This window comes from Ascaphus truei, chromosome 4 (assembly GCF_040206685.1).
Source record: "Ascaphus truei isolate aAscTru1 chromosome 4, aAscTru1.hap1, whole genome shotgun sequence".
Classification (NCBI taxonomy): domain Eukaryota; kingdom Metazoa; phylum Chordata; class Amphibia; order Anura; family Ascaphidae; genus Ascaphus; species Ascaphus truei.
The window spans coordinates 120,846,264-120,873,080 of NC_134486.1; the positions used below are offsets into that span (position 1 = coordinate 120,846,264).

General features: G+C 42.0%; 1 protein-coding gene across 2 annotated transcripts in view; it reads right to left on the minus strand.

Moving 5' to 3' along the window:
* The window catches only part of ESR1 (estrogen receptor 1), a 284,615-nt gene that overhangs the window by 10,151 nt on the left and 247,647 nt on the right, over positions 1–26,817 (minus strand). For both annotated transcript variants that reach the window (XM_075596522.1, XM_075596521.1), the window contains exons 6-7: positions 24,535–24,668; positions 1,564–1,747 (exon numbers count right to left, since the gene is read on the minus strand). In XM_075596522.1, the coding sequence (XP_075452637.1) occupies positions 1,564–1,747; positions 24,535–24,668 (318 nt within the window). The remainder of the gene's footprint in view (positions 1–1,563; positions 1,748–24,534; positions 24,669–26,817) is intronic.

Consider the following 26,817-nt stretch of genomic DNA (forward strand, 5'->3'; position numbering starts at 1 on the left):
AATAGTGTAGATGAGTAAGGGGTCTCCTGAGCTGAACCGCATTGGTTTCAGCCTTGGGGACCCACTACTTCCCGAGATACAGGCCCTGTTATGGGGTGCCGGTATCTCCTATGAATTTTATTCCGACAGTCACGTGATGCAGACATTTAAATACATAGGAGATACCGGCACCCCATAACTGGGCCTGTATCTCGGGAAGTAGGGGTTCCCTGAGACTATCCGCTATGGTAATGAAGTTTACTGTAAATGCATTTTTATTGCATAGGATTCATGCCAGGGTCTCTGGTGCTAATATTAATGGATATCAGCTCCATAGATTCATATGCATCAATCCTATGCAGGAAAAATGCATTTTTTTTCTATGTCCCATCTAGTCACTTCTCTGCAGGTTTCCAACAACTTTACGCCAACTTTTTATGGCGTGAGGATTTTGTGATAAAATCACCATTCTAGAGCGACGATAGGCGTTCATAGCTTAATCACTGCTACTTGAATTGCACGAGTTTATGAACATGCCGAAAAGCGGTTTATCACTGCTGCCTCTGTGATTCTTTTTCTGAGCAATTTTTTGGGGGCGATTCAGACTTTTATCGCCCACTTACTGAATAGCAGTAGGCATTTGGGGCGATAAGTGCTCGATAAGTGGCTTATGAACGCTTACTGCATAGGCCCCAGAGACTCAGATTTCAACCGAAATCCATAGCGAGAGCCAGCGAGAGCCAGCGAGTATGAAAAACCTTCAAATTTAATGTGTGTCTCCAGTTGTCTATATATCCGCTCAAACATGATTGTGGGTTCTAGTACTGTTGGCTCTGACACAGTTCCAGTTATTAGGTTTGTGCGCTGGCCTAAGGGTAAGGCCGCCTTGGCCCCCGCACAGACACAGGAGCCACTACACAGACCCCTACTTTTTAGAAGCCACTACAAACCCTGAGTAACAACTAGTTGATGGATATCACAAAATCAGCAGTCATACACTGAGGGCTCACCCCTAGTTCTATATATATATATATATATATATATATATATATATATATATATATATATATATATATATACATATATATATATATATATATATACATATATATATATACATATATATATATATATTTATATTTGTATTTATTTATTTAAAGAAAAGCTTACTTTTTTTTAAAATAAAAGCCTATTATTCATATTGGATGGGTCCCCCAATTGCACTGCCAGTAATGCAACCAGGAAAGCTAGTGCTTGGAACACGTGTTCTATGATGTGACTCCACTTTAGATAAACCAACAAAGTAGTTTTACGATATACTTTTTGGTCTCTATTCAGTATACAGTAAAAGCAATCTTACCCTTGCTGGAAAATATTATAGCTCCAATTGAGCTAAAATCTTCCTGAGCTACAGGTAGGTAAGATGACTTTACTGCACATTAAATATAGATGGCTGGGTCTTTTTCTTTTTTTGCCATTCCAGTAGCATCTGCTTCAAATATGGTTTTAACTACTTCATGCAAATGTTCATACATATGTATATCTAATTGTGACAGAGATAATTATCGGTGCCAGTCTACTTACCTCATATGTCTTATGTGTGAGAGAATGAGAAGTAGCTGAGCCAATCGCCTTTGCTGCTGCTGAAGAGAAAGTCCGGATTTAGCCATGAAGTGAACCAATGTGTCTATAATTTTGTCCAAAATAAGGTGAATTTGGTCCGTGTCTTCTAGGGATTCTAAGGTACTAGACAGAAAAGTATATACACCTAGGGGACAAAAAAAAAGATCAAATAAGGACAAATGAGATTAAGGGTTTTACTTTGCGCATTGCTTTAGAATGCTAAGTGCATCAGGGCTGCTGAGAGGGTAAATGGCAGGTGCTGCCGCTCAGGCCTGGTGAGCCAAGGACCTGGCCCCCCCGCTTGCCAAGTAAGACTTTCTGGTGCATCAAATCTCATACGGAATCTTTCTCATTTGTAGGACGCAATTAGCACACCACTCTCATGTGTCTTTTGCCTCAACAGCCGCACACTATTGAGTGTGAGAGTCAGTGAGCAAAATGACACACTCTCCATATAGTCTGATCTCCCCTCTCATCATAGCGGCAATATATTTAGGCAAAAGTGGTGCAATTCTGCAAGTTCTGCCTTCCAATTTTGTGATTTGGGGATTGTCAGTAGGAGGAGCTGGGGAGGAGTTACAAGATGCACAAAATATAGGGAGATGTATCATATTCTGCCTCTCTGTGCGTCGTTCTTTTCCCCTTCTATTTACGTCATCAAATCTTCCATATCTGAAGTTGCAAAAGGGAAAAGAGGTGCGCTAATGTGCGATACTAAAATGTGAACCATACAATCATGCAGCCAACAAAAAGGTGGTTATCCAAACCTCAAATAACAGTGGAAAAGGAGACTGCGCATGGAGAGTATAAATACATTTCTATTGAAAAAACAGTGGTGGAACTAAAGAGAAATATAAAGTACAGCAGTAGAATAAAATACATTTATTAAAACATATGACCTTTGTCACTAAATTCAGTACAAGCCTTGATTAATTAAAATACGTAAATGCATACATAGAATATATGGGATCCCATTGATGACTAATATAAAACCGTATGTTTAAAGATATCTCAAAAGATTTGGCTGAGAGATCTGCCGTTTTTTTGGCCTATAATATCATGTAAAAGAAACTCTTTACGGATATACATTTTCCTACAATGAAAGTTAGATTGTCTCTCCTAGAACAGAGGGTCTCTGTTCTAGGGTCTCTCCTAGAACTTTTCAGAGGGTCTAGAAAGTACACCTTAAATCCACAATAATTGCAGTTTATAGCTTAGTTCTTCATATGTAAAGCATTCATAAGCAGTTGTATAAATCAGTCCCACCTCGATAGGGATATATTTACCCCCTCCTCGTGTGTATCTTGCGACAACCTTCGCAGCCCAATAGAAAATGTTCTCCTGGGGGGGGGGGGGAGAGAAAGCGTTCTTCCACGCAGACAGCACAGGTTTGGACGTAAAAGGATATAATTCCTCTGAGTGGAAATGTCACACCAACGTCAGCATATCTCCACAACCTATTGCGATCTCCTTCAAGCCAGCTCTAGCATGCAGTGGTTTCCCACGATCTTGCTCATCCAACCCCGTTACCTCCGGATACACTTGGCAGGCTACGAGTTTTCCAAAGGCTCAGAAAGGTTAAAGCAGCAACCCTATGCGTTTCACGTTTGGCTTCTTCAGGCATATGACATCACACTATGTTGATCGTCCTTTTATACAGGAAATACCTGTTCTGCTGATTTTCATTGGAACCCTTTCATTAAAAGGATACTACATAAAGGAATTTAAGTTTTTCATACTTGGCATGTTAAAGTGAAATGTATATTTATTTTTACAGACATACAGACATTCTTCCATGTGAGAGATTTTCATTTTACTTTTATTACATAGATCTTTTAACTAAAAATTCATGTAAATCATTAAAGAGAATATATATATATATATATATATATATATATAAATGAAAACCTGAAATGAAATGTATATTTCTATGAAAGAAAATTTCCCTGTAGAAATCGCTTTGTAAAACTCTTCTATATTTTGTAGATCTCTGTGGAAAATGACATTTAATCTACAAAATAACTATTCTCTCTGCTAGAAATGTTAGCGTGTATTATGAAAAATGATGTGCCATTCCTATATATACATTATATATATATATATACAGTATATATATATATATATATATATATATATAGGAATGGCACATCATTTTTCATAATACACGCTAACATTTCTAGCAGAGAGAATAGTTATTTTGTAGATTAAATGTCATTTTCCACAGAGATCTACAAAATATAGAAGAGTTTTACAAAGCGATTTCTACAGGGAAATTTTCTTTCATAGAAATATACATTTCATTTCAGGTTTTAGGTTAACAATAGAGAGAATAGAAGTGTGGTTGGAGCAGAAGTTTTGAACCCTATATATTTAAATATTTTACCCAAAGTTATATATGTCGGAACCCAAATGGAGATAGATATTAGAAGGTGGGATAGGGAAGCTGTTTTCCACGGGAGGGCTTCTTATTGATAGTAAATATCTAATTACAGAACATGTAAATGTCTAAGAATTTATTTTTATTTTTAACCAAACTCTGCATATAAAGGAGTCATTATGGCATGGCATTGGGTTTGATTTAAAATCAATTAAATTGATTATCAGGATGAAAAACTTATCAGGAAAGAGGGAGAGAGTTTAGAGAAAAGACAATAGATCAATGTCTATGTTGAGGCCTATTGGACTGAGTTTTTATCATCTATAGCCAATATGACTGTCGTTGTGAGATATTTTTTAATGAAGTCACCTCCCTGACAATCTTGGGGCACTTTTTCTATACCTCTGGGGAGTCCATTAACAATCTCACTTAGCAGCTCTAAATATACCAATTAAAGATACTATTAATTACAATTACTGTATATCTACTTTCCAAGTATATGGGTATATAAATATAATAGCTGAGTGGCTTTGTTCTTCATCACCAAGACACTAAGAGGATTTTAATAAACTTTTATTGTAGATACTTCATCTGATTGTGATTTGTGGATGTATTAAAGTTCTGTTATTTAAAAAAAAAATGTTGGTCCGTTCTGATCTATTATGATTGCCAATCAGACACTATCCAAACGACTATTAGAGTCCTAAATATTTATTTATCATCTATAGAGTGCAATAATTGGGGTACCTTTGATCCCTTCGGATGAAATCTGTGCAATATGTACTAAACACCAATAAACAACCCACCCCTGTGCCCCACATAAAACCATAATTTATATTTTTGGACACAGGATTGATACCAGAGGCCAACGGGTGTCCCTGGGTGGTCCGTGTGGGTGTCCAGGGGCCCTCGGGTGGTACCCGTGGGTCCTTGGGAGATCCCCGTGGGTCCTCGGTGGTCCCCGCTGGCCTTCGGTACCAATCCTGTATAAAAAATAAAATGTGGCATAAATTCAAATAAATATACCCCCCCCCCCCAAACACACATACAGTACAGTAATGGGCAAAATAACTATTATCCATATATGGATAATAGCTCATTTGCCCATTATTAAATCAAACATTAGCCAGGCAGCATAAATAAAGTAAATAACCCTTTCTACTTACCCCTGCCAATATGAAGGGCATCCTCGTAAGCATACTGCTGGGCCATGTCCTCCGTTGCCAGAAAGAATACGTGAAATAAAACAATGTAATTGTCAATGTTAATAACCGCTAAAGTAATTAAGGGGTTAACCTCCTCCCCCGCTACCTACTTGGGAGGCCTAACCACCCACCCCAGAATAGCTATACCCACCATGTACCCATTGATTGGCATAGTGGTACATCATACCCATATAATATGGGCATGAAAAGCCACTATAGCCCTCAATGGTCACCAATGGTCATCCTAATAAAAAAAGCATGAAGGCCAAAATTAAACAATAATAAAACATATACACAAGCACATTAACACCACAATTCAATCAATAAAAACACTAGCCAACAAGTGAAATAAATACAAGCACTTGCCAACCAATGAAATAAATAAAAGCACTAACCAAAATTAATTAATTTTAACCAGTAGCCAACAAATCAATTAGTTAATAAAACCACTATCTAACATCAATTAAAAGCAGGAGCCAATACAAGAAATAATTAATTAAAAACGCTAATCAATCGGATAAAAAATATATAAACATGTCAGCAAAATGACAAACAATTAAATCCAAGAAATAAACTGAAATAGAAAAAATAACACGCAATAGAAAGCAAGCATTTGCCAAAAAATGCATTGGCTAATACTGTATTTATCTGTGCCGATTAATACATTATCAGTCAATGGGCAATGAAAAACATAAAATAAACAATATACAATCGAAAAACCTGTAAAAAAAACATACATTTACATGCATTCAATATTTAACTTACCTTTAGAAGCTTTTGCCCTCCAAATCCAAGGGTATCAGGAAGCTCTCGTACCGCTACGTCATCCAACTCAATCCGGCGCCATCCACCATGAAGATCCAGATCAGGTAACGAAATTCTTCTTTCTTTAATCTTCTAACACATTCTTCTTTCTTGATCTGTAATTATTTTTTTCTTTCCTTCATCTTCTTTCTTCATCTGTTAATCCAAAAACCCAATGGTAAATCCACAACACGATGTCGACTCATTGGCTTCGTGAGCTCAAATGAGGCGTCAAGGCCTTAAATATGGCCTATGACGTCACATTTTTAGGTCTGAAGGTACAGCTTCAATCTGATTGGATGCTGTATCATGTGCCCGTCTCTTTTTTTTGTTGTTGTAAAGAATGTGATGTCATCTCCAAGGGAGGCACGTCACATCCTTCAAACCCCATGACCATATCACATGGTATTAGAGCCAATGGGATTGAAGACAATCCCATTGGTTGCTGTACCATGTGATAGGTTACCTTAGTTCAAAAGGATTTACCTTAGTTGAAAAGGATGTGCCATCATACTTTAAAGGGACACCCAGACACCCGTGGAGATCATCTTTAGGCCCACGGACACCCGCGGGGACCACCCGAGGACCTCCAGACACCCTTGGGACCCCCACAGGCCTCTAGTATGAATCCTGTGTCTAAAAATAAAAATGATAGTTTTATGTGGGTGCACAGGGGTTGGGTTGTGTATTGGTGATTATAACATATTGTAATGTTTATTGGGGGCAGAGGGGGTGAGTGAAGGGCTAAGTACCCCCTTCACTCACACCTTCTGTCCGCAATAAAGCTGCTGTTGTCCATTAACCCCTTCATTGCCTTAGCCGTTAGCCGCTAAGGTAATGAAGTTGACTGTAAATAAATTTGTACTGCATGGGATTGATGCTGGGGGTCTATGGGGCTGATATTAATGGATATCAGCTCCGGAGACTCCCGTAATCAATCCGATGCAGAAAAAATGCATTATTTTTCATTAACTTCATTCACAAATTTAATTTGGTTATTTTTGGGATTATTTTTATATTTTAAGTCCCGACTCGCCGCTTATCGACAGCTTCTCCCACCCTCTTGCCAACTTTTCCTGGCGAGATGATTTTGAGCGGAAATCTAAACACTAGAGCCGCGATTAACCTCGATAAGCTAATCGGGGCTACTAGAATACCACGAGTTTGAAAAGCTGGCAATAAGTGGTGATAAGTGGCTTATCGTCGCACGTTTGGCGATTTCTTTTCAGCAAAGAAATTTGCCGTTAAGTTCTCTTATCGCCGACTTATCGGGGCTTACTGAATAGTTGTAGGCTTTTTTAGCGATAAGGTGGAGAAAAGTGATTTATCAGTGCTTAGTGCATAGGCTCCTATGTCTGTAAAAATCAGCATCCATTTCACTTTAACATGCTGTAAGGGAGTGAAGAGGTTAACTCCCTTTCCAACTATCTGGAGACTGCACGGGTGTTGGGTTTACTACATTTGATAGGTAAAATCCCATATTGAGCAGGGATAAAAGGCTGGAAGCTGCCAGAGAAGGAGAAACTGTTTTTCCCCAGAGAAGGAGAGGAAGTGAAACTTCTCACAGCCAGGAGGTAGCCTGGTTGTTATGGACCCTAGGACTGAAGGAAGCAGTCCTGCAGGGTCCAGCTGGAAATCACTCTAGGATAAAGATCAACACGGACTGCAGAGCCTATCCCCGGAATCGGCCTTCCTGAAGGACTAAAGGAGCGACACGGAGAACCTGAGATAGGAATCCTCTGCAAATACATATAAGCAACAAATAGAACTCTGCAATGTTAAAAGACTGTTTGTTTATATAAGATAGTATGTTTTTTGCTTGGAACCAGTTTAGGGCTGTTATATACAGCATGCGGCCGCACGTGCCTATGCAAAAGCGCGTGCATGTGCCGCATGCTTTTCGTGAGTATACTGTGTTGAGTGTATACAGTGTTGAGTGTGTTTGTGTGTGTATGTATATGGGGGGGTGTGTTTATTTATGTGTAATTTATTATTTATTAAAAAAAAAATTAGTAAAAAGAAAAAATGTATTAGACATGTGCAGGCACACAAATACATACACACATACACACACATAAAAATACATACACATGCATTCATATACACACACACACATACATTTGAGCGCAGGCAGCGGCGCGAAAAGATGAATTTCCTCATCTTTGCCGCTGTTTGTCGGCTCCCTGCTCCCTGCCGTGCGCGCGCGGGGTCCTTGTATAGAAAGGCTGACTGATGTCAGCCAACTAAAATTCCGCGCACGCACGGCGTAGCACACACCCGCCACTATAGAACGTGCCTTAGCTGGCCAGCGTCATTAGAAAGGGCCACAGCAAAGTTTAGTTAATTTCCCTATAGGGAATAGGTTTTTAGTTTATGATTTAGTTTGGCCTTAAAGGGACAGGATCCCTATTGTTTAATAAACCAATCCGGTTAAGCTTAACCCTATGTATAAAGCGTCTTACTGACTTCGCCTACAGGTCGCTCTGTCACATGCCAAGTATGAAAAACTTAAATTCCTTTATGTAATATCCTTTAATGAAAGGGATCAAATGAAAATAAGCAAAACAGGTATTTCCTGTATAAAAGGACGATCAACATAGTGTGATGTCATACCTCTGAAGAAGCCAAAGGTGAAACACGTAGGGTTGCCGCTTTAACCTTTCGGAGCCTTTGGAGGACCCGTAGCCTGCCAAGTGTATCCGGAGGTAGCGGGGTGGATGAGAAAGATTATGGGGAAACACTGCACGCTAGAGTTGGCTTGAAGGTGCCATCCAGACAGAGATCGCTTCAGGTTTTGGAGACATTTTGAGGTTGGTGTGAAAGTGCCACTCAGAGGAATTATATCCTTTTAGTTCAAACCTGCTGTCTGTGAGGAAGAACTCTTCCCCCCACCCCCACCCGGGATGTTTTCTATCGGGCTGCGGAAGAACTAATACTCTAATTTTAGATGTCTGCAATTGTTTGCTACAGTCACCACTAATACTCGGGTTAAGCACAATTCTCCAATTTTAAGGACCCTGCTTTCACTACTTGTCTAACTACTTGTCTACTCATTCCTAATGTATGTCATTTGACAGATGCAAGAAGAAAGAAATATAAAAGTGTGGTGTCTATCTATATGTATGTCAAGCAGGGCTATTTTTATTGATGAACTCAGGGGAACTGAATTCAGACTGGCACCTTTTCTTTGATCTGTGGCACCTTTTTTTGCATCAATAAGAAACCCCATGTTGTGTTGTGAAATTATTAGGAATGGGGCTGAAATACTAACTGAATGTAGATATATGCTTTTTCTACAACCTTTCTTACAAATACACCACTGATGTGATGGTGGATTAGTACACTGGCTCTGGGTCTTTTGTTAGTTAGAAAGTTAGTTTGCGCATCAGCTTTTAACTGTACATACTGTAGGAGTCAGTTTTTTTAAATAATTGTAAAAGAGCAACTCTGTCCTTGGTTTCAGGGACAAGCTGTCACCATCGTATCTTATAGAAATATTCAAGAAGTGTCAATCTATCTTACTATGTGAAGAGAAATATCTAAACCCAGTACTAAGCAAATATCTTAAGAAACACACTCCCTCACATACAAAGACTAAACTGCATGGGAGAAGGATCACCACTTTGAATTACTTCCAACCAGTGTGAAGCTTAGTGGTAAACTGTTGATTTCTGACTCCAAAAATAAAGGGCCCTTTGTACCTGTATGATAAAAAAAAATATTTGGCACTACTAACCTGCATGTTATAGAACAAACATTTTACCACTAAATCAAATCAGTCAACCTTGATTTTCTTAGCCTGTGAATTCTACTTGGCTGAATGATTTTTGAATGGCATGTCCACCAGTCTACAGTACAGTGTGTTAACCCAGTGATACACTTTGTGACCTTTGATTAGCCACTAGCAAAGTATTCCAGTATCCAAACTTGTAAAGGAAATCAGCACCAGATTCATCCAATTAAATTAAACGTAGTTGGTTTGCAGATGGGAGCTGTATCAATATGCCTCATACGTACTTAGAAATTACAAATATTACTAGTGCTATTACTAATATTATATTGAATATCTGAAATAAATTGCGCCAAATGTTGCAAAAACAGAATTCTTACTCAAGGGAAGCAGAGAGTCAGGGATTTTACAGGGATTGCATGATTTATTTTTTTTAATCACAAAATCACTTGGGGAAGAAGTGGTTAAATGATAGTTAGTTTACATTTTGTTTGGTCCCTAACAATTATCTGCCTTTACTGCAAGAAAAGGAACAGTATCCTGATTAAGCACCCAATCAATGGAGGATAAATCTAATAGGGCATTGAACATGGATAGGAAAATAATCCAGAACACACCTAAGAGGTATATGAACACTGTGCGATGTAAGCTTTACATCTCGATAGTACTTTATGTGGACCCTGATTTATGTGAGTTTCCCACCTAAGAGGTAGGTGCATACTTATTGATGTGAGCTTCACACCCAAGAGCTAGGTAAACCCAGAATTATGTGAGCTTCACAGCTCAGAGTTAGGTGGACACGGAGCGTTGTGAGTTTCCCACCTCAACGGCAGGTGCATACTTAGTGATGTGAGCTTCACACCCAATATACAATATAGGTGGACATTGAGCTACAGTATGTGAGCTTCACATGCATGAGGTACTTTTGGTTAGCACTGAGCTATCTGAGCTTCACATCTCAATAGCTACTGTATATGAGCTTTTAAACTCAGAATAGGGGAACATTGAGCCATCTGAATCTTCACGTCTAAGAATCAGGTGAACACTGGTCTCACTGTGCTTCCATAGTACAAAAATGCTGACATTTTCAATACACATAGTTCTAAGTTTTAGAAAACACGTCATTCTCACATGCATGTAAAATAACAGTCCAACAATAAATATGAAATAGATTTGCAGATAGTGCAAAAAAGGATAAATGCGTGTTTATTGTACATTGCAAGGGCAATCAGGGATTCAGATTATTATCGTAATGTCATAGTGACAGCCACTGATTGAGACACGTAGGCCGAAGCACGGTCTAACAGGGACTTCTCCCTGTTTTAAATAAAGCCGCCTCAGAGCTCTGAGAATCCAGCAGAGAGTTAGTTGATTGCAGCCACTCAATTAACTAGTCTCCACCTGGACTAATGGCAGCTTTATATAAAGCCACATGTGAGACACAGGAGGGAGATTCCTTAGCTCACAATTGGGTTCACACAGGAAAGCAGAGAAGATTGCACACAGACACTGTCTTGAGAACAAAGGTGTGCTGAGATCAAGACATCCAGACACCCAGAGACCTTTATTTCCTGGACACAGGGGAATCTGCCAGAATGAAGGAGGGCCACCTGCTTAAGGTACTTCCTGAGACTTTAGGGTGATAGGCTGGTAATGGGAATATCCCTCCAGTCCTGCAGGTAGGGTCTGGGGAAGTAAGTTAGCCCTTACAAAGGGATAAGGGTTTGTTATTTTGTTCTTTTTGTATGTTTTGCCTGGATAAAGGAACAGGCTCAATAAAGCCAAGATATCATTTCACCCAAATCGGTCTCCATTATATGTACCTCTGCACACATCTCTTACTTATGGTGTCAGAAGTTGGGATGAGAGGCAGCCCTTGAATTTCAAAGGGGCCCGGAGACTGCTTGTGAATTTTTTGTGCTTTTGCCTGCATACAGTTCCTGCAAACAGCCTGAGAAACAAAACGAAGAATCACGTGCAGAAGTGACCAGATTTAAAGGGCTAAACATCCAGACAGGAAGCTACAATTGCACTGGAGAAAGCCACAACACCACAGTTGGACTGGGAGGACTGCGACAGATGGTGACCCAAACAAGGTACTGATGCTGTGACCATAGTCTACACCACCACTTGTGTGAAGAAAAGAAGAAAAAAACATGGGAATTTAAAATGGCTGCCCAGTTGAAGTCAAATACAGACTCTGCAAGAATGGGGAAGAAAATATGTTCCTGGTGTAAAGAGCCCAGCCATATGGAGCAGTGTCCCTTCAGGCCTTATTCAGACAATGAGGATGATCCCTACATGGCACCAGAAAAAGGGCAAGGAACTGCAGCAGCAAGCAATGCGCTGTGGTCACAAGGAAGGTACAGACGTTTTACGTGGCAAGGCCACATCCAGTACCACTGATGAGACAGAATGTGTGCACAGTACTGCTGATGTTTCAGAACCTACCAAAGTGAAAAGTCTACAGAGACACCTGTGAGAGCTACAAACAAAGTCTGCCCACCTGTAGGACTACCAGCTGGGGTTCTAGCGAATAAAGTGAAAAAACCTGCAATAGCCCCTCCCGGGGTCAGGAAGAAAAATACACCTGATAGCCCCAAAATGGAGGACAAGATGTGGCATTCCTGTAATGAACCCTACCCCACGTAAGAGTGGCCCTTCCGGTCCTATGAGAATACGGATAAGGATGAAGATATCTTTTATGGGGAACCCGAACAGCGTCACACCCACAAAACACCCCAAGAATGGTGGAGGTGCCTAAACTCGATATGCATCAAACAAACAGTTCTCTTTGACCCCAAATATTCCTGCCAGCTAACACAACTGCAAGAAAAGCCTGACGGATACAGTGAAGCTGCTGAAGTTTCAAATAAAGACGGGAGGACCCCAGTATCCCTGATGGGATGGAGTCGTGCAAAACAAAAAGGCGGAAAAAGAAAGGAACAGACACGTCCGCAGATCTCTCAGAGAAAAAGGGGTTCCGAGATGCCCTGCAGCCTAGAGACAATGGAGGATTCATCACGCAGATGACAGAATATCCAGAGGGCCCAAGGCAGAAGTCGTGTATCCCAAAGAAGTGTCTGTGTAACAGTGAGGAACCCTAAACCAACCATACCAGGGAAGCGGAGCCGGAACCAGTGAGTGACAATCCCTTGACCAGCCCTGAAGATGCACTGCAAGCTGCCAGGCATAACTGTGATCTGCTCCGTGAAGAATTGAAAATAAAGAGAGAAAACAATGCTGAGCAACAGAAGACTGTGCTCGCAATTTACTTGGTGGCCAAGATCGAATTGCAGGGTCTAAGGATGGTGAAGCCTGCACACAGGCACTGTCTTGAGCACAAAGGCTGTGCTGAAAGCAAGACTCCAGATACCTATATTTCCTGGACACATTGGACCCAGGAACCTGCCAGAGACTGACATAGAGGACCACCTGCTTAAGGTACTTCCTGAGACTTTGGGGTGATAGGCTGGTAATGGGAATATCCCTCCAGTCCTGCAGATAGGGTCTGTGCAAGTAAGTTAGCTCTTACAAAGGGATAGGGGTTTGTTATTTAGTTGTTTTTGTATGTTTTGCCTGGTTTAAGGAACAGGCTCAATAAAGCCAAGATATAATGTCACACAAATCGATCTCCATTATATATACCTCTACACACATTTCTTACACACGGGTATCCTGAAAACCTGACCTGTTGGTGGCCTTTGAGGACTGGAGTTGGCCACCCCTGTTTGAGTGGCTATTTCCCTGGAACATATTTAAGCATACTACTTTCTTAGTGAAAATAACACCTGCTCCTGTTTTGGTACATTTAGCATTATTGTCATTGATTTAACAATGCTTAATACATCTGGGCTTTAATGGATTTTTTTTCCCCTAGCATCAGTTTTCCAAATAGCCTTTGATAAACATTTTCTGCTCTTTCTCAATACAAACTATTTAACAATGTTAAACGTGGAAAAATAACCATGGCTCTATAGTAGAGTTTAGTGATAGGTTTCTGGTTACCTTTTGTCCTATTTCTGTACTTTTATTAGTATTACTTGTGTTATATTTTGATTTAATGTTATCTGCACAATATAGTGTATGCGACACAAATTAAATCCTTGAATGATGTTGTGCCCTGATGTTGGAAGAAAAAGAGTACCACATAGAAAAGAAAATGGAATGTCTTATTATGCACAATCTACTAAACCGGTTTTGGTAATTCATATTGCCATAGCAACCGAGGCCCATATCATGCTTCATAAAGGCCAGGACTTTCAGATTCTAAAATATATTTCTAAAGCATGTACAAATTTGATTTGAAAAGGATAAAAAAAAACTATCAAAATAGGAACCACTTTGCTCTTGATTAAAATTGCAATTCTACCTTGATTTGAACAGAAAAGGTTTTTTTATTTAATATTAGTCTCTACTGAATTTTTCTAATAGCAACGAGTATGATTATTTACCACCAGACCAGATTTATAGCTTAACTTTATATATCATGTCCTTTTGCAAGGGTACTTCAGAAAACACCATGCAGCCACATCTGGGTTGCAATCACATTTCAGGAGCTTTGTTTCACATGGCATCTTCCAAAGAATATATGGGCGTTGTGATTATGCAAGAACAACTACAGGCCTTATTGAATAGAATCTTATTGAATACGGCCTGCAACAAACGACAGAGAAGCCCAATGCTTCATCCAATATGACAAAAATACACAGTAAAATATTATATATTCTCTTGAAAAAGGGTCATTTAGTTTAACCCTTTGGCCAAAGCGTTGGAAGCTTGCGAGCATTTAATAGAGGTAAATGATAATTTTAATCCTAATAGAGATATATGAGTATTTTATCTGGTAGTGTTAGGACTTGCGAACAGGTGTCTGCCTTGTCGTGGCTCGCAAGCTTACAACGCTTTGGCCAAAAGGGTTAAACTAAATGACCCTTTTTCAAGAGAATATATAAGTATTTTACTGTGTATTTTTGTCATATTGGATGTAGCATTGGGCTTCTCTGTCGTTTGTTGTATACATATGCCACGCTCAATAGCTCTCCTTTTTGACACTTATATACATATATATTTTGTGGGGGCTCAGGGGTTCCCAAAAAGAGCTTGTTGGGGTTCTGTGAATACAGCCTGTCCCTAAGTGTACAAAACATGGCCCAGCACTGCTTTTAAAATTCGAAGCCAGAAGGACGTATTTCTTGTCCTCAATATTACTATGTAAACAGGGTTGAAATAAAGAGAGCAGCAATAGATCAACTTTTCCTGGAATGGCAAGAGAAGCATGACGTTAGACAGATGGGAATCCATGACTGTTGTGAATGGGGTTCAATTATGATGATTCCTCTATTTAACTGAAGTTTAACAAAATATATAGTCTAGTTTTTCTTTCACTGAGAATATCAGGATCTATTCAGTGATGTATCTTGTGCTTTTAGTAACAGTGCAAATTTACTGCATGCATAACGTTGATGCATATACACAATCATTGAAAATGTGTCCACTGTTAATATTGGCATAATATTATGTAAAGCCTTGTGAGATGCTTATCCCGCTTTGTAATTGAGTCCTTTTTGAAAGTTTATAGTGCTGGTGTATTTTTGCGGATGTAGAGGTGGCAGCATCTGTTTTGTTGATTTGTGTGTCTCTGCAGTGTGTTTTGTGGGTGGAGGAGGGGAGCAGAGTGTCTTGTGTGTGTTTCTGCAGTGTGTGGGTTTACAGGGGGCTGCAGTGGGTGTAGAGGGGGGGCTTCTGGTGTGTATTTTGTGGATGTAGAGGGGGGCAGCAGTCTGTTTTGTTGGTGTGTCTGCAGTGTTAGGGTGACCAGATTTTCAAAATGAAAAACCGGGACACATTAAAAAATTATTTATAAATCAAATTACATCACGTGACACCCCACGCTTGCAATGACAACGAGACACTGACATCAGGCGGTGTTAACCCCTCCAACCTCATACCCATCCCCTGCCACCCTCCCTCCTCTCTCCCTTTCTCCTGTGCCATTTGGAATGTTCGCTCCCTCTCTAACAAGTTCCTCTCTGTGCATTACTTCTTTCTCTCTCACTCCCTGCTTCTCTTTGCTATAACTGAGACCTGGCTCACTCAGTCTGACTCTGCTCTGGAAGCTGCCCTCTCCTACGGTGGCCTTTCCTTCTCCCACACTATACGCACTGATGGCAGGGATGGCAGCGTGGGGCTCCTGCTCTCCTCTCTCTGCCGATACCGAACCCTTCCTATTCCCCCCTCTCTTGCTTTTCCCTCCTTTGAGGTTCACACAGTCCAGATCTTCTCACCTCTTCCAGTCCACGTAGCGGTCATCTATCGCCCACCTACCTCTACTCATCCCCCCTCTGCCTTTCTCTCTCACTTTGAATCCTGGCTCTCTTTCTTTCTCTCCTCGGACTCCCCTGTTCTTCTCCTTGGGGACTTCAGCTGCGACATTGATGACCCCTCTCTTCCATGGGCCTCCCGCTTTCTCTCTCTAACCTCTTCTTTTGGCCTGCAACAGTGGACTGAAGCTAGTACCCCCAAAGATGGCCACTACCTAGATCTGGTTTTCACTAAAAACTTTTCTCTCACCGATTTCTCCATTTCCTCTCTCTGACCATCACCTCATCTCATTTTCTCTATCACGCTTCTTCCCCTCTCCATCTCGCCCTCGTTTTTGCAGAAACCTGCGCTCTATTAACCTACCAGCTTTTGATTCCACTTTATGCTCCTCCCTCTCCTCTCTCAGTTCTACTTCAGACCCAGACAACCTGGTCAGGAACTACAACTCTGCCTTATCCTCCTCTCTTGACCTACATGCCCCGCTTTCTCTCTGCCGTCCTTGCCCTTCTAACCCCAGACCCTGGCTAAATTCCAACACACGCATGCTGCGTTCCTCTACTCGCTCCTCTAAACGCCTCTGGAGGAAAGCTCATACGCTAGCAGACTTACTTCACTACAAATTTATGCTGTCCTGTTTTAACTCTGCCCTATCTCAGGCTAAACAAACCTACTTTTCATCACTAATCAACACGCACAAGTCTAACCCACGTCGACTCTTTTCTGTCTTTTACTCTCTACTCAGACCACCCTCGGCTGCCTCCTCTTCTTCCTCCATCTCACCTCAGGACTTTGCTGATTTTTTTAAGGAAAAGGTGGAATCCATACGTCAGAACATCCCATCTGTTGCCTCCTCTCATCCCACACCACTTCCTAACTCTCCTCCTGCCTTTCTGGACTATTTTTCTGCTATCTCGGAGGAGGATGTGTCACTGCTGATCTCCTCTTCTCCCTCTACCACCTGCCCTCTTGATCCCATTCCTTCACATCTCCTAAAACCTCTTGCTCCTTCTACAGTATAATCCCTATGCTCACACAGATCTTTAACTCTTCCCTCTACTCTCGTACTTTTCCATCCTCCTTCAAACATGCAACTGTGATACCATTGCTCAAAAACAGCAAGCTTGACCCTACCTGTCCTTCTAACTATCGACCTGTCTCCCTCCTGCCTTTTGCCTCCAAACTCCTTTAACGTCTTGTATTCTCTAGATTGCTACACTTTCTCAACACCTATTCTCTTCTAGACCCTCTACAATCTGGCTTCCGCACTGCTCACTCCACGGAAACAGCCCTCACTAAAATAACCGACGACCTTCATGCTGCCAAAAACAGAGGTCATTACACTCTGCTCATATTACTCGACCTCTCTGCAGCATTTGACACGGTGAACCACCCTCTTCTCCTCCACATTCTCCATACTCTTGGTATTCGGAACAAAGCTCTATCCCGGATCTCCTCTTACCTCTCCCATCGTACTTTCAGTGTCTCTTTTGCTTACACCTCCTCCTCTATCGATTTCTCTGTGGGGGTACCCCAGGGCTCTGTCCTCGGACCCCTTCTCTTCTCTCTTTACACACTCTCTCTAGGTGACCTAATCACATATTTTGGGTTTAAATATCACCTCTATGCTGACGACACACAAATTTACCTTTCAACCCCTGACCTTACACCTGCTATACAGACCAAAGTTTCTGAATGTCTCTCTGGAATATCATCCTGGATGGCCATTCGCCGACTGAAACTTAACATGGCAAAAACAGAGCTCCTTATACTTCCTCCCAAAGCTGGCCATACTACCTCCTTCCACATTACTGTTGGAAATACGATCATTCACCCAGTAGCCCAAGCACGATGCCTAGGGGTCACACTCGATTCCTCTCTCACATTCTCCTCTCACATTCAAAACGTTTCTAAAACTTGTCGCTTTTTCCTCCGCAATATAACAAAGATACGCCCTTTCCTCTGTTACTCGTCTGCTAAAACTTTGACTCAGGCCCTCATTCTCTCCCGTCTCGATTACTGCAACCTCCTGCTGTCCGGCCTCCCTGCCTCTCACCTGTCTCCCCTACAATCTATACTAAACGCTGCTGCCAGAATTACTCTACTCTTTCCTAAATCTGTCTCCGCGTCTCCCCTCCTGAAATCCATCTCCTGGCTTCCGATCAAATCCCGCATCTCACACTCAATTTTCCTCCTCACTATTACAGCTTTACACTCCTCTGCCCCTCCTTACATCTCAGCCCTAATTTCTCGCTATGCACCATCCCGACTATTGCGGGCTTTTCAAGGATGTCTTCTGTTTACCCCCTTTGTATCTAAAGCCCTCTCCCGACTTAAACCTTTCTCACTGACTGCCCCGCACCTCTGGAATGCCCTTCCCCTCAATACCCGACTAGCACCCTCTCTATCCACCTTTAAGACCCACCTTAAGACACATTTGCTTAAATAAGCATATGAATAGCACTGTGGATAATCCTGGACACATGATACATAAAGCTTGGCCCCCTGCAGATGCACTTACTAGAATTCCCTCCTACTGTCTCTATACGTTCTCCTACCTACCAATTAGATTGTAAGGACTCCTCTTCCTTAATGTTAGTCTTATGTCTGAAGCACTTATTCCCATGACCTGTTATTTATATTATTTGTTATTTATATGATTACAACATGTATTACTACTGTGGAGCGCTATGTATATTTATGGCGCTATATAAATAAAGATATACAATACAATACAATGTGGCATCACGTGATGCCTCTGCGCCATAATGCGTCCTGTTGTCATTTCAACTTGATGCCGCGTGACATCATGGAGCATCTCGTTGTTATGGCACTGAGCATTACGTGACGACCCGCAGCCAGGTTAATGGAATTTGGAGGGGTGGATACAGCCAAAGGCAAGATAAATAAATATATAATAAATAGATCTAAAAAAATGTTATCTCCACACAGAGCCACTGACCCACACACAGGACCACTGACCCCCACACACACACACACAGAGCCACTGATCCACACACACAGCCACAGAGCGACTGACCCCCACACACACACAGAGCCACTGACCCACAGACCTACACACAGAGCCACTAACCCACACACAGAACCACTGACCCACACACACACTGACCCACACACACAGAGCCTTTGATCCACACACCCAGAGCAACTAACCCACACACAGAGCCACTGACCCACACACCCACAGCGCCACTGACCCACACACCCACAGCGCCACTGACCCACACACACACAGCCACTGACCCACACACAGAGCCACTGACCCACACACACAGAGCCACGGACCCACAAACACAGAGCCACTGATCCACACACCCAGTGCAACTAACCCACACACAGAGCCACTGACCCACACACACAGAGCCACTGACCCACACACACAGAGCCACTGACCCACACACACAGAGCCACTGACCCACACACACAGAGCCACTGACCCACACACACAGAGCCACTGACCCACACACATAGTGCCACTGGCCCACACACACACACAGTGCCACTGACCCCCCCACACACACAGGGCCACTGACCCAAACACACACACACACACAGAGCCACTGACCCACACACACACACTTAGAGCCACTGACCCACCCACACACACACACACACAGAGCCACTGACCCACACACACAGAGCCACTGACCCACACACACAGTGACACACACAGAGCCACTGACCCACACACACAGAGCCACTGACCCACACACAGAGCCACTGAACCACACACACACAGAGCCACTGACCCACAAACACAGAGCCACTGATCCACACACCCAGAGCCACTAACCCACACAGAGCCACTGACCCACACACAAAGCCACTGACACACACACACAAAGCCACTGAACCACACACACAGAGCCACTGACCCACAAACACAGAACCACTAACCCACACACAGAGCCACTTACCCACACACACAGAGCCACTGGCCCCCACACACACACAGTGCCACTGACCCCCCCACACACACAGGGCCACTGACCCACACACACACACAGCCACTGACCCACACACACACTTAGAGCCACTGACACACACACACACACACACACACACACACACACACACACACACACAGAGCCACTGACCCCCACACACAGTGACACACACAGAGCCACTGACCCACACACACAGACACTGACGCACACACACATAGAGCCAGTGACACACACACACAGAGCCAGTGACACACACTCGCAGAGCCAGTGAAAACACACACAGAGACACTGACACACACCGAGACGGCAGTGGATATTCTCAGTTGAGTGCAAATAGCCGCACGGCTATTCACAGTTGAGTGCAAATAGCCACACGGCTATTCGCACTCAGTAGGAAATAAAATGGAAAAAAAATAAACATCCAAGCCAGGAATTGAACCCTGGTCCACTCGGTTAATGGCCTGGAGCATAACCACTTTCTGATGCTTTGTGAGTGAGTAAAGGCACAGAAGCCTATTGGCATTACAGTGTTCATAGCAGCTCGGCTATTCGCACTCAGTTAAGTTGAGTGCAAATAGCCGCACGGCTATTCGCACTCAGTAGGAAATAAAATGGAAAAAAAGACAGAACACTCCCCTATTGACATTCTATACCCCCTGCATCTGTAATCAGCGCGGCTTTAGGCTGAGTCCCCAGTCAGCACTGTGGCACGCACCCGGCGGGGGGCGGCGCATGCGGTCTGAGGGGAGAGAGAACATTTGCGACGGGAGGGGGCATGGCGGTAGATTTGCGGGGGCGTGGCCATGACGTCCCGCGGCTGGTTCGCCCTCATTGGCTGAAACGCCGGCGGGGGCGTGGCCACGCCTCCGTCGCAAATGCCAATCTCATACTCCCCTGCCTGCCTGAAAATCTGTCGCGCACCGCTGGGGAAAGGTGCCCGACAAGGTAGGGACTGGGACCGGAGGAACTGGGTGGGCGGGGCTTGATCGCACAGACGTACAGATCGCACATGAACACTATAATCTCAATAGGCTTCTATGCCTTTACTCACTACCAAAGCATCAGAAAGTCTTATAGCTCAGTGGTTATGCTCCAGGCCATTAGCAGAGTGGACCAGGGTTCAATTCCTGGCTTGGATGTTTATTTTTTTTCCATTTTATTTCCTACTGAGTGCGAATAGCCGTGCGGCTATTTGCACTCAACTTAACTGAGTGCGAATAGCCGAGCTGCTATGAAGACTGTAATTTCAATAGGCTTCTATGCCTTTATTCACTCGAAAAGCATCAGAAAGTGTTATAGCTCAATTAGTAATGCTACAGCCTGTTAACAGAGTGGACCAGGGTTTGATTACTGGCTGGGATGTTTATTTTTTTCCCATTTTATTTCCTACTGAGTGCGAATAGCTGTGCGGCTATTTGCACTCAACTGTGAATAGCCGTGCGGCTATTTGCACTCAACTGTGAATAGCCATGCGGCTATTTGCACTCAACTGTGAATATCCACTGCCCACAGAGACACTGACACACACAGGGACACACACACACAGCCAGTAACACACACACACACACACACACAAAGAACCAGTGACACACACACACAGAACCAGTGACACACACACACACACAGAACCAGTGACACACACACACACACACACACACACACACACACACACACACTCTCTCTCTCTCTCTCTGTCCTACCTTTCACTCTGGAGCATGTGGGGGGGGGGGGGAGCCATCTTGACTGGCAGCAGGCACCTCACTCACTTCCGGCTCTCACTGCCGAGGCTCCGCTTACACTAACCCCGCCCCCACCCTCTGCAGTCAGACCGGGCTCTGCTCTCCTCTCTGCCTGCATTCTGTGCTCTCTGCTGCCCCCCTCTGCTCTGATGGACAAATCCGGAACAGCCACAAAAAAACAGGACATTTGAAAGAATGCAGGGCAGCCGAGACAGCCATTAAAAAACTGGGACTGTCATGGCTAAACCGGGACAGCTGGTCACCCTATGCAGTGTGTCAGTGGGTGTAGATGGTGGAGGAGGGAGTGTGTTTTGGATAATAATAATAACATGTTCTTGTATAGTGCTGCTAGTTTTACGTAGCGCTTTAAAGAGAGATTTTTGCAGGCACAAGTCCCTGCCCAGTGCAGCTTACAATCTATGTTTTTGGTGCCTGAGGCACAGTGAGATAAAGTGACTTCCCAAGGTCACAAGGAGCTGACACCAACCAGGCTCCCCTGCTTCAAACTCTCAGTGCCAGTCAGTGTCTTTACTCACTGAGCCACTCCCTCTCCCAGAGGTGGAGGATAGCTGCAGAATATGTTTGGTGTGTGCCTGCAGTGTGTTTGTGTGTTTGTGTGTTTGGAGGGGGGGCTGCTGTGTGTGTTTTGTGAGTGTAGAGGGTGGAGGAGGGCTGCAGTGTGTTTTGTGGGTTTAGAGGAGGGGGGCTGCACAGTGTGTAGGGGGGACTGCAGAGTGTGTTTGTGTATATAGAGTGTGTGTGCATAGAGGGGGGCTGTGTGTATGTACAATTTCCTTTTAATAAACCTTGCAGTAAAAGCATAAGAATGTAGACAATCATGCTGATAAAAATCAATATGACTATAAAAATGTATCTTTTTTATGAAAAATTAAAATTAAATAAAAATAAGCCTACATTTAGCCTATTATAGTTATAATCCCCTCAGAACAGGGTATTACTGGCCAATAATGCCCTGGCTGGGTTAAAGTCCCTCGGCTTCGTCTGGGACCTTCAACTCTTCCAGCCAGGGCATTATTAGTCAGTAATGCCCTGTTCTTTGGGGATTATTACTTAATTAGCACAATCACAATATTCTAAACAAAAGTAAACCTTCTTACTGTAACTTTACCTTCAGTATTGTTATTTTACCTATTATTGTACCTTTCAACTCTGTTTTCCCCCATTATCTCTTAGCATACAGCGCTTCCAGTGCAGCCAGGTATTCTGGGTAATGACATGCAAATGAGCACTCACAGTGTCACCTTTTACTGCATGTCCATTTTTACATGGAGCCCTATGTATACAATACAAACTGAAGGACTTGTTAATGTGCCTCTTCCTAGACGTATTTTGCAAGGAAAGAGTTCTCTATATATCAGACGGCAAAACGGATTGCATTGTCATATTGATCTTGTAAAACTATAATGGGCGAATTAAGGTTACTTACTGAGTGCACTACAAAGACAAAACATTATTAAAACAGCAATCAAATAGTTACAATTCCATATATATTATGGCCTGAGCTAGAGACCATAAACAGTAAGTAGATATTCGCTTCACAACATTTTTGGCGAATTTCTTACACATGTCGTGTTTGTGCGACCATTCAACAAACAGCAGTTTGTTAAAAAAAAAATATTGACAGAAAGTTTCCTAAAATACAGTATTCAAAGGGTCATGTGATCAGAATTTAAGTTCACGTTACCTACATATTGATTTTTAATGCTTGGCAAAAAAAAAAAAAAAAAACTCATGCAAAAAGGAAAAAAATTCACCTGATTCACAAACTCCAGCAAACATTTTGTCCATCCCTAGCCTTAAGCTGCATAGGAAAACCAATATCAAACATGATAGATAGATAGATAGATAGATAGATAGATAGATAGATAGATAGATAGATAGATACGATAGATTAGATAGATTAGATAGATACGATAGATACGATAGATACGATAGATAGATAGATAGATACGATAGATACGATAGATAGATAGATAGATAGATAGATACGATAGATACGATAGATACGATAGATACGATAGATACGATAGATACGATAGATAGATAGATAGATAGATACGATAGATACGATAGATACGATAGATAGATACGATAGATACGATAGATACGATAGATACGATAGATACGATAGATACGATAGATAGATAGATAGATAGATAGATAGATAGATAGATAGATAGATAGATACGATAGATAGATAGATAGATAGATAGATAGATAGATAGATAGATAGATAGATAGATAGATAGATACGATAGATTAGATAGATAGATAGATAGATAGATAGATAGATAGATAGATAGATAGATAGATAGATACGATAGATAGATACGATAGATAGATAGATAGTAGATAGATACGATAGATACGATAGATTAGATAGATAGATAGATAGATAGATAGATAGATAGATACATAGATAGATACATAGATACGATAGATACGATAGATAGATAGATAGATAGATAGATAGATAGATAGATAGATAGATAGATAGATAGATAGATAGATAGATAGATAGATAGATTAGATAGATAGATAGATAGATAGATAGATAGATAGATAGATAGATAGATAGATAGATAGATACGATAGATAGATAGATAGATAGATAGATAGATAGATAGATAGATAGATAGATAGATAGATAGATAGATAGATAGATAGATAGATAGATAGATAGATAGATAGATCGTGATGTGTCTTTAATCCCCATTTCTACTATTTCCTCATTTAAAACCGATATTGTTATTATTCTTTTACTTACCAGAGTTAAGGAGGATGATAGATTTCAGGCAGATAAATTCTTCCCCACGTAGCCTCATCATACGGAATCGTGTGGCAGTAGTGACCAACATGTCAAATATCTCCACAAACCCCTCTACACACCTTCCTTGATTCCTACGTGGGGTACAAGACAAAGCACAAATCTTTATATAATCTTTGTTGCAGCTTTTTTTGTTCTAAATCCTTCTTTTCCAAACCTTAAACATAGAAGAATAAGCAATGTATAAACATTAAGAGAGGGACAAGTGATCCATTAACTTTGTCTTTTCCAGCACATGCTGACTGTATTCCCATGATATGCTTTTTAGAATTGAAATTTTGATGCACAACAAAATAAAAAATACAATACGTTAATAGACCTATTGACGCAAAGAGATGCATGATGAAAATGACGCGATTTCAGTCACTTTTGCTCCAAAATGTGGCGATACATCTTCCCAAAAGTCTTCTAGCTGGAAAAACGAGGGAGAAATTACAGAAAAAACAATGCAGATTTACCAATGAATATGTTCCCGTTGAAAACAATGGGATTTTTTGCTTTGGTTAATCCAGTACAGTTTTTTGCTCCAATGTTTCCAATGGTTTACAGCCGGTAGTCTTGGATACATAGTCCTAAGTGGCATCTATTTACTGAGGTCTCCAGGTAGCAAAACAGGAGAAAAACCAGTGTGCAAGAATTGTGCCCGACGCATTAAAGGAAACACTCTAATTACTTAATAAAATATATTTTTTTGCACTGGTTTTGCCCCAGTTTTCCAGCCCGACTTTCCATAATAGATCCCACAGGGGATAAAACTGGGGCAAAATTATTGCACCAGACTTATCAAAAAATAACACAAGGGATATAATGGGTATTTTAGCTTAGATAAAGAAGTTGTTTTTTTTACTCCAGCTGTGCCTCAATTTTGCACATGAGTATATACAATATATAGTGTCTTGAAAAATTGCTTCAGTTTGCTCAAAATGCATGGGGACACTTTAACAAACAATTATGAAGAATTTATGAAGATTGTAGTTGAACGCGCAGTAAAAAGAGGATATACAAATATCTGATAAGACAAAACAATAAATGAGGAGATGACAAGAAATGAAGCAATCCCAAGATGCAAGAATAAGGCTGTGTCCATGGTTGAAAGTGCCTCTATGAGGCTGTCCTTAGAGCGAGCGGCCACACACGCAACCAGAAGCGCCGATGCTCGCGATGTGGGGGGAAACAAATAAATTTGTTTCCTCGCACGACGGCCGGGTCACGTGAGCGGTTTGCCCAATGAGGGCAAACCAGCTCCGTGATGTCTCCCGACACGCCTCCCTAGTCTACCCAGGCCACTGATTGCTGCAGGTAAAGGCGTGTGTTTCGTCATGCGCACAGTAGTGCGCGCTTTCACACCATGGACACAGTCTTAGAATTGAATATGTAGAGCTGTGCAAGAAAATCCACATACATACAGTATAACTGAAGATTTAAGAAAATGTAACTGTGATATGGTGAAGACTATTGAAGATAAGAAAAGCTTAAGGAAGACAAAGCATCGATTTATGGCTGGGAAGAATCAAATCATTACACTCAAACAAGATGATGGATCAACACTAAAAAACTGTGCACTTATCATAAAGAGAGTTGAGAACTTCTACATAAAATGTTACACTAACACAGATAACACAGGGTATAATCCAGCAGAGGACAAGTGTGTAACGGATGCTCGCAACACCAGACAGGACCGCAAGGCCGAGGTGGGGATTGGAAAACACCGACCTAGAGACGCAAGGTTGCGTCCGGTGTTCAGGTTCGTAGTCGTGGATAGCCAGGTCAGGGTAGGAGAATGTAGGATCGTTGAAAGCAAGCCAAGGTCGAGGAGTGGAGAGAGCAGGGTAGTCGTAGGGAAGCTGAGGTCGAGGATTGGAGAAAGCAGGATAGCAAACGGGAACCAGGCAAGGCAGGACAAGGTGAGCTAACATAAAATGTGACTAGCACACGTCACAAGGTTTATGCTCAGCCAACTTCCTGGAGGAAGAGGCTGAGCCTAAATAGCAAGACCAGTGAAACAGGTGCAGGATTACTCCACAGGCAGGAGAGAAGCTGAAGCCAATCACGTGACTGGAGCTTTACGGGGCAGATCCTGCGCCCGATCCTCACAAAGTGAGAAGAAACCACCAATGATATACTATGCGTCCTTCCAGTAGAAGTGGCAAAAGCAATTACATCCATAAAGAATGTGAAGGCTCCTGGGGAAGATGGAATTACAACAGAAATATTGAAAGAAGC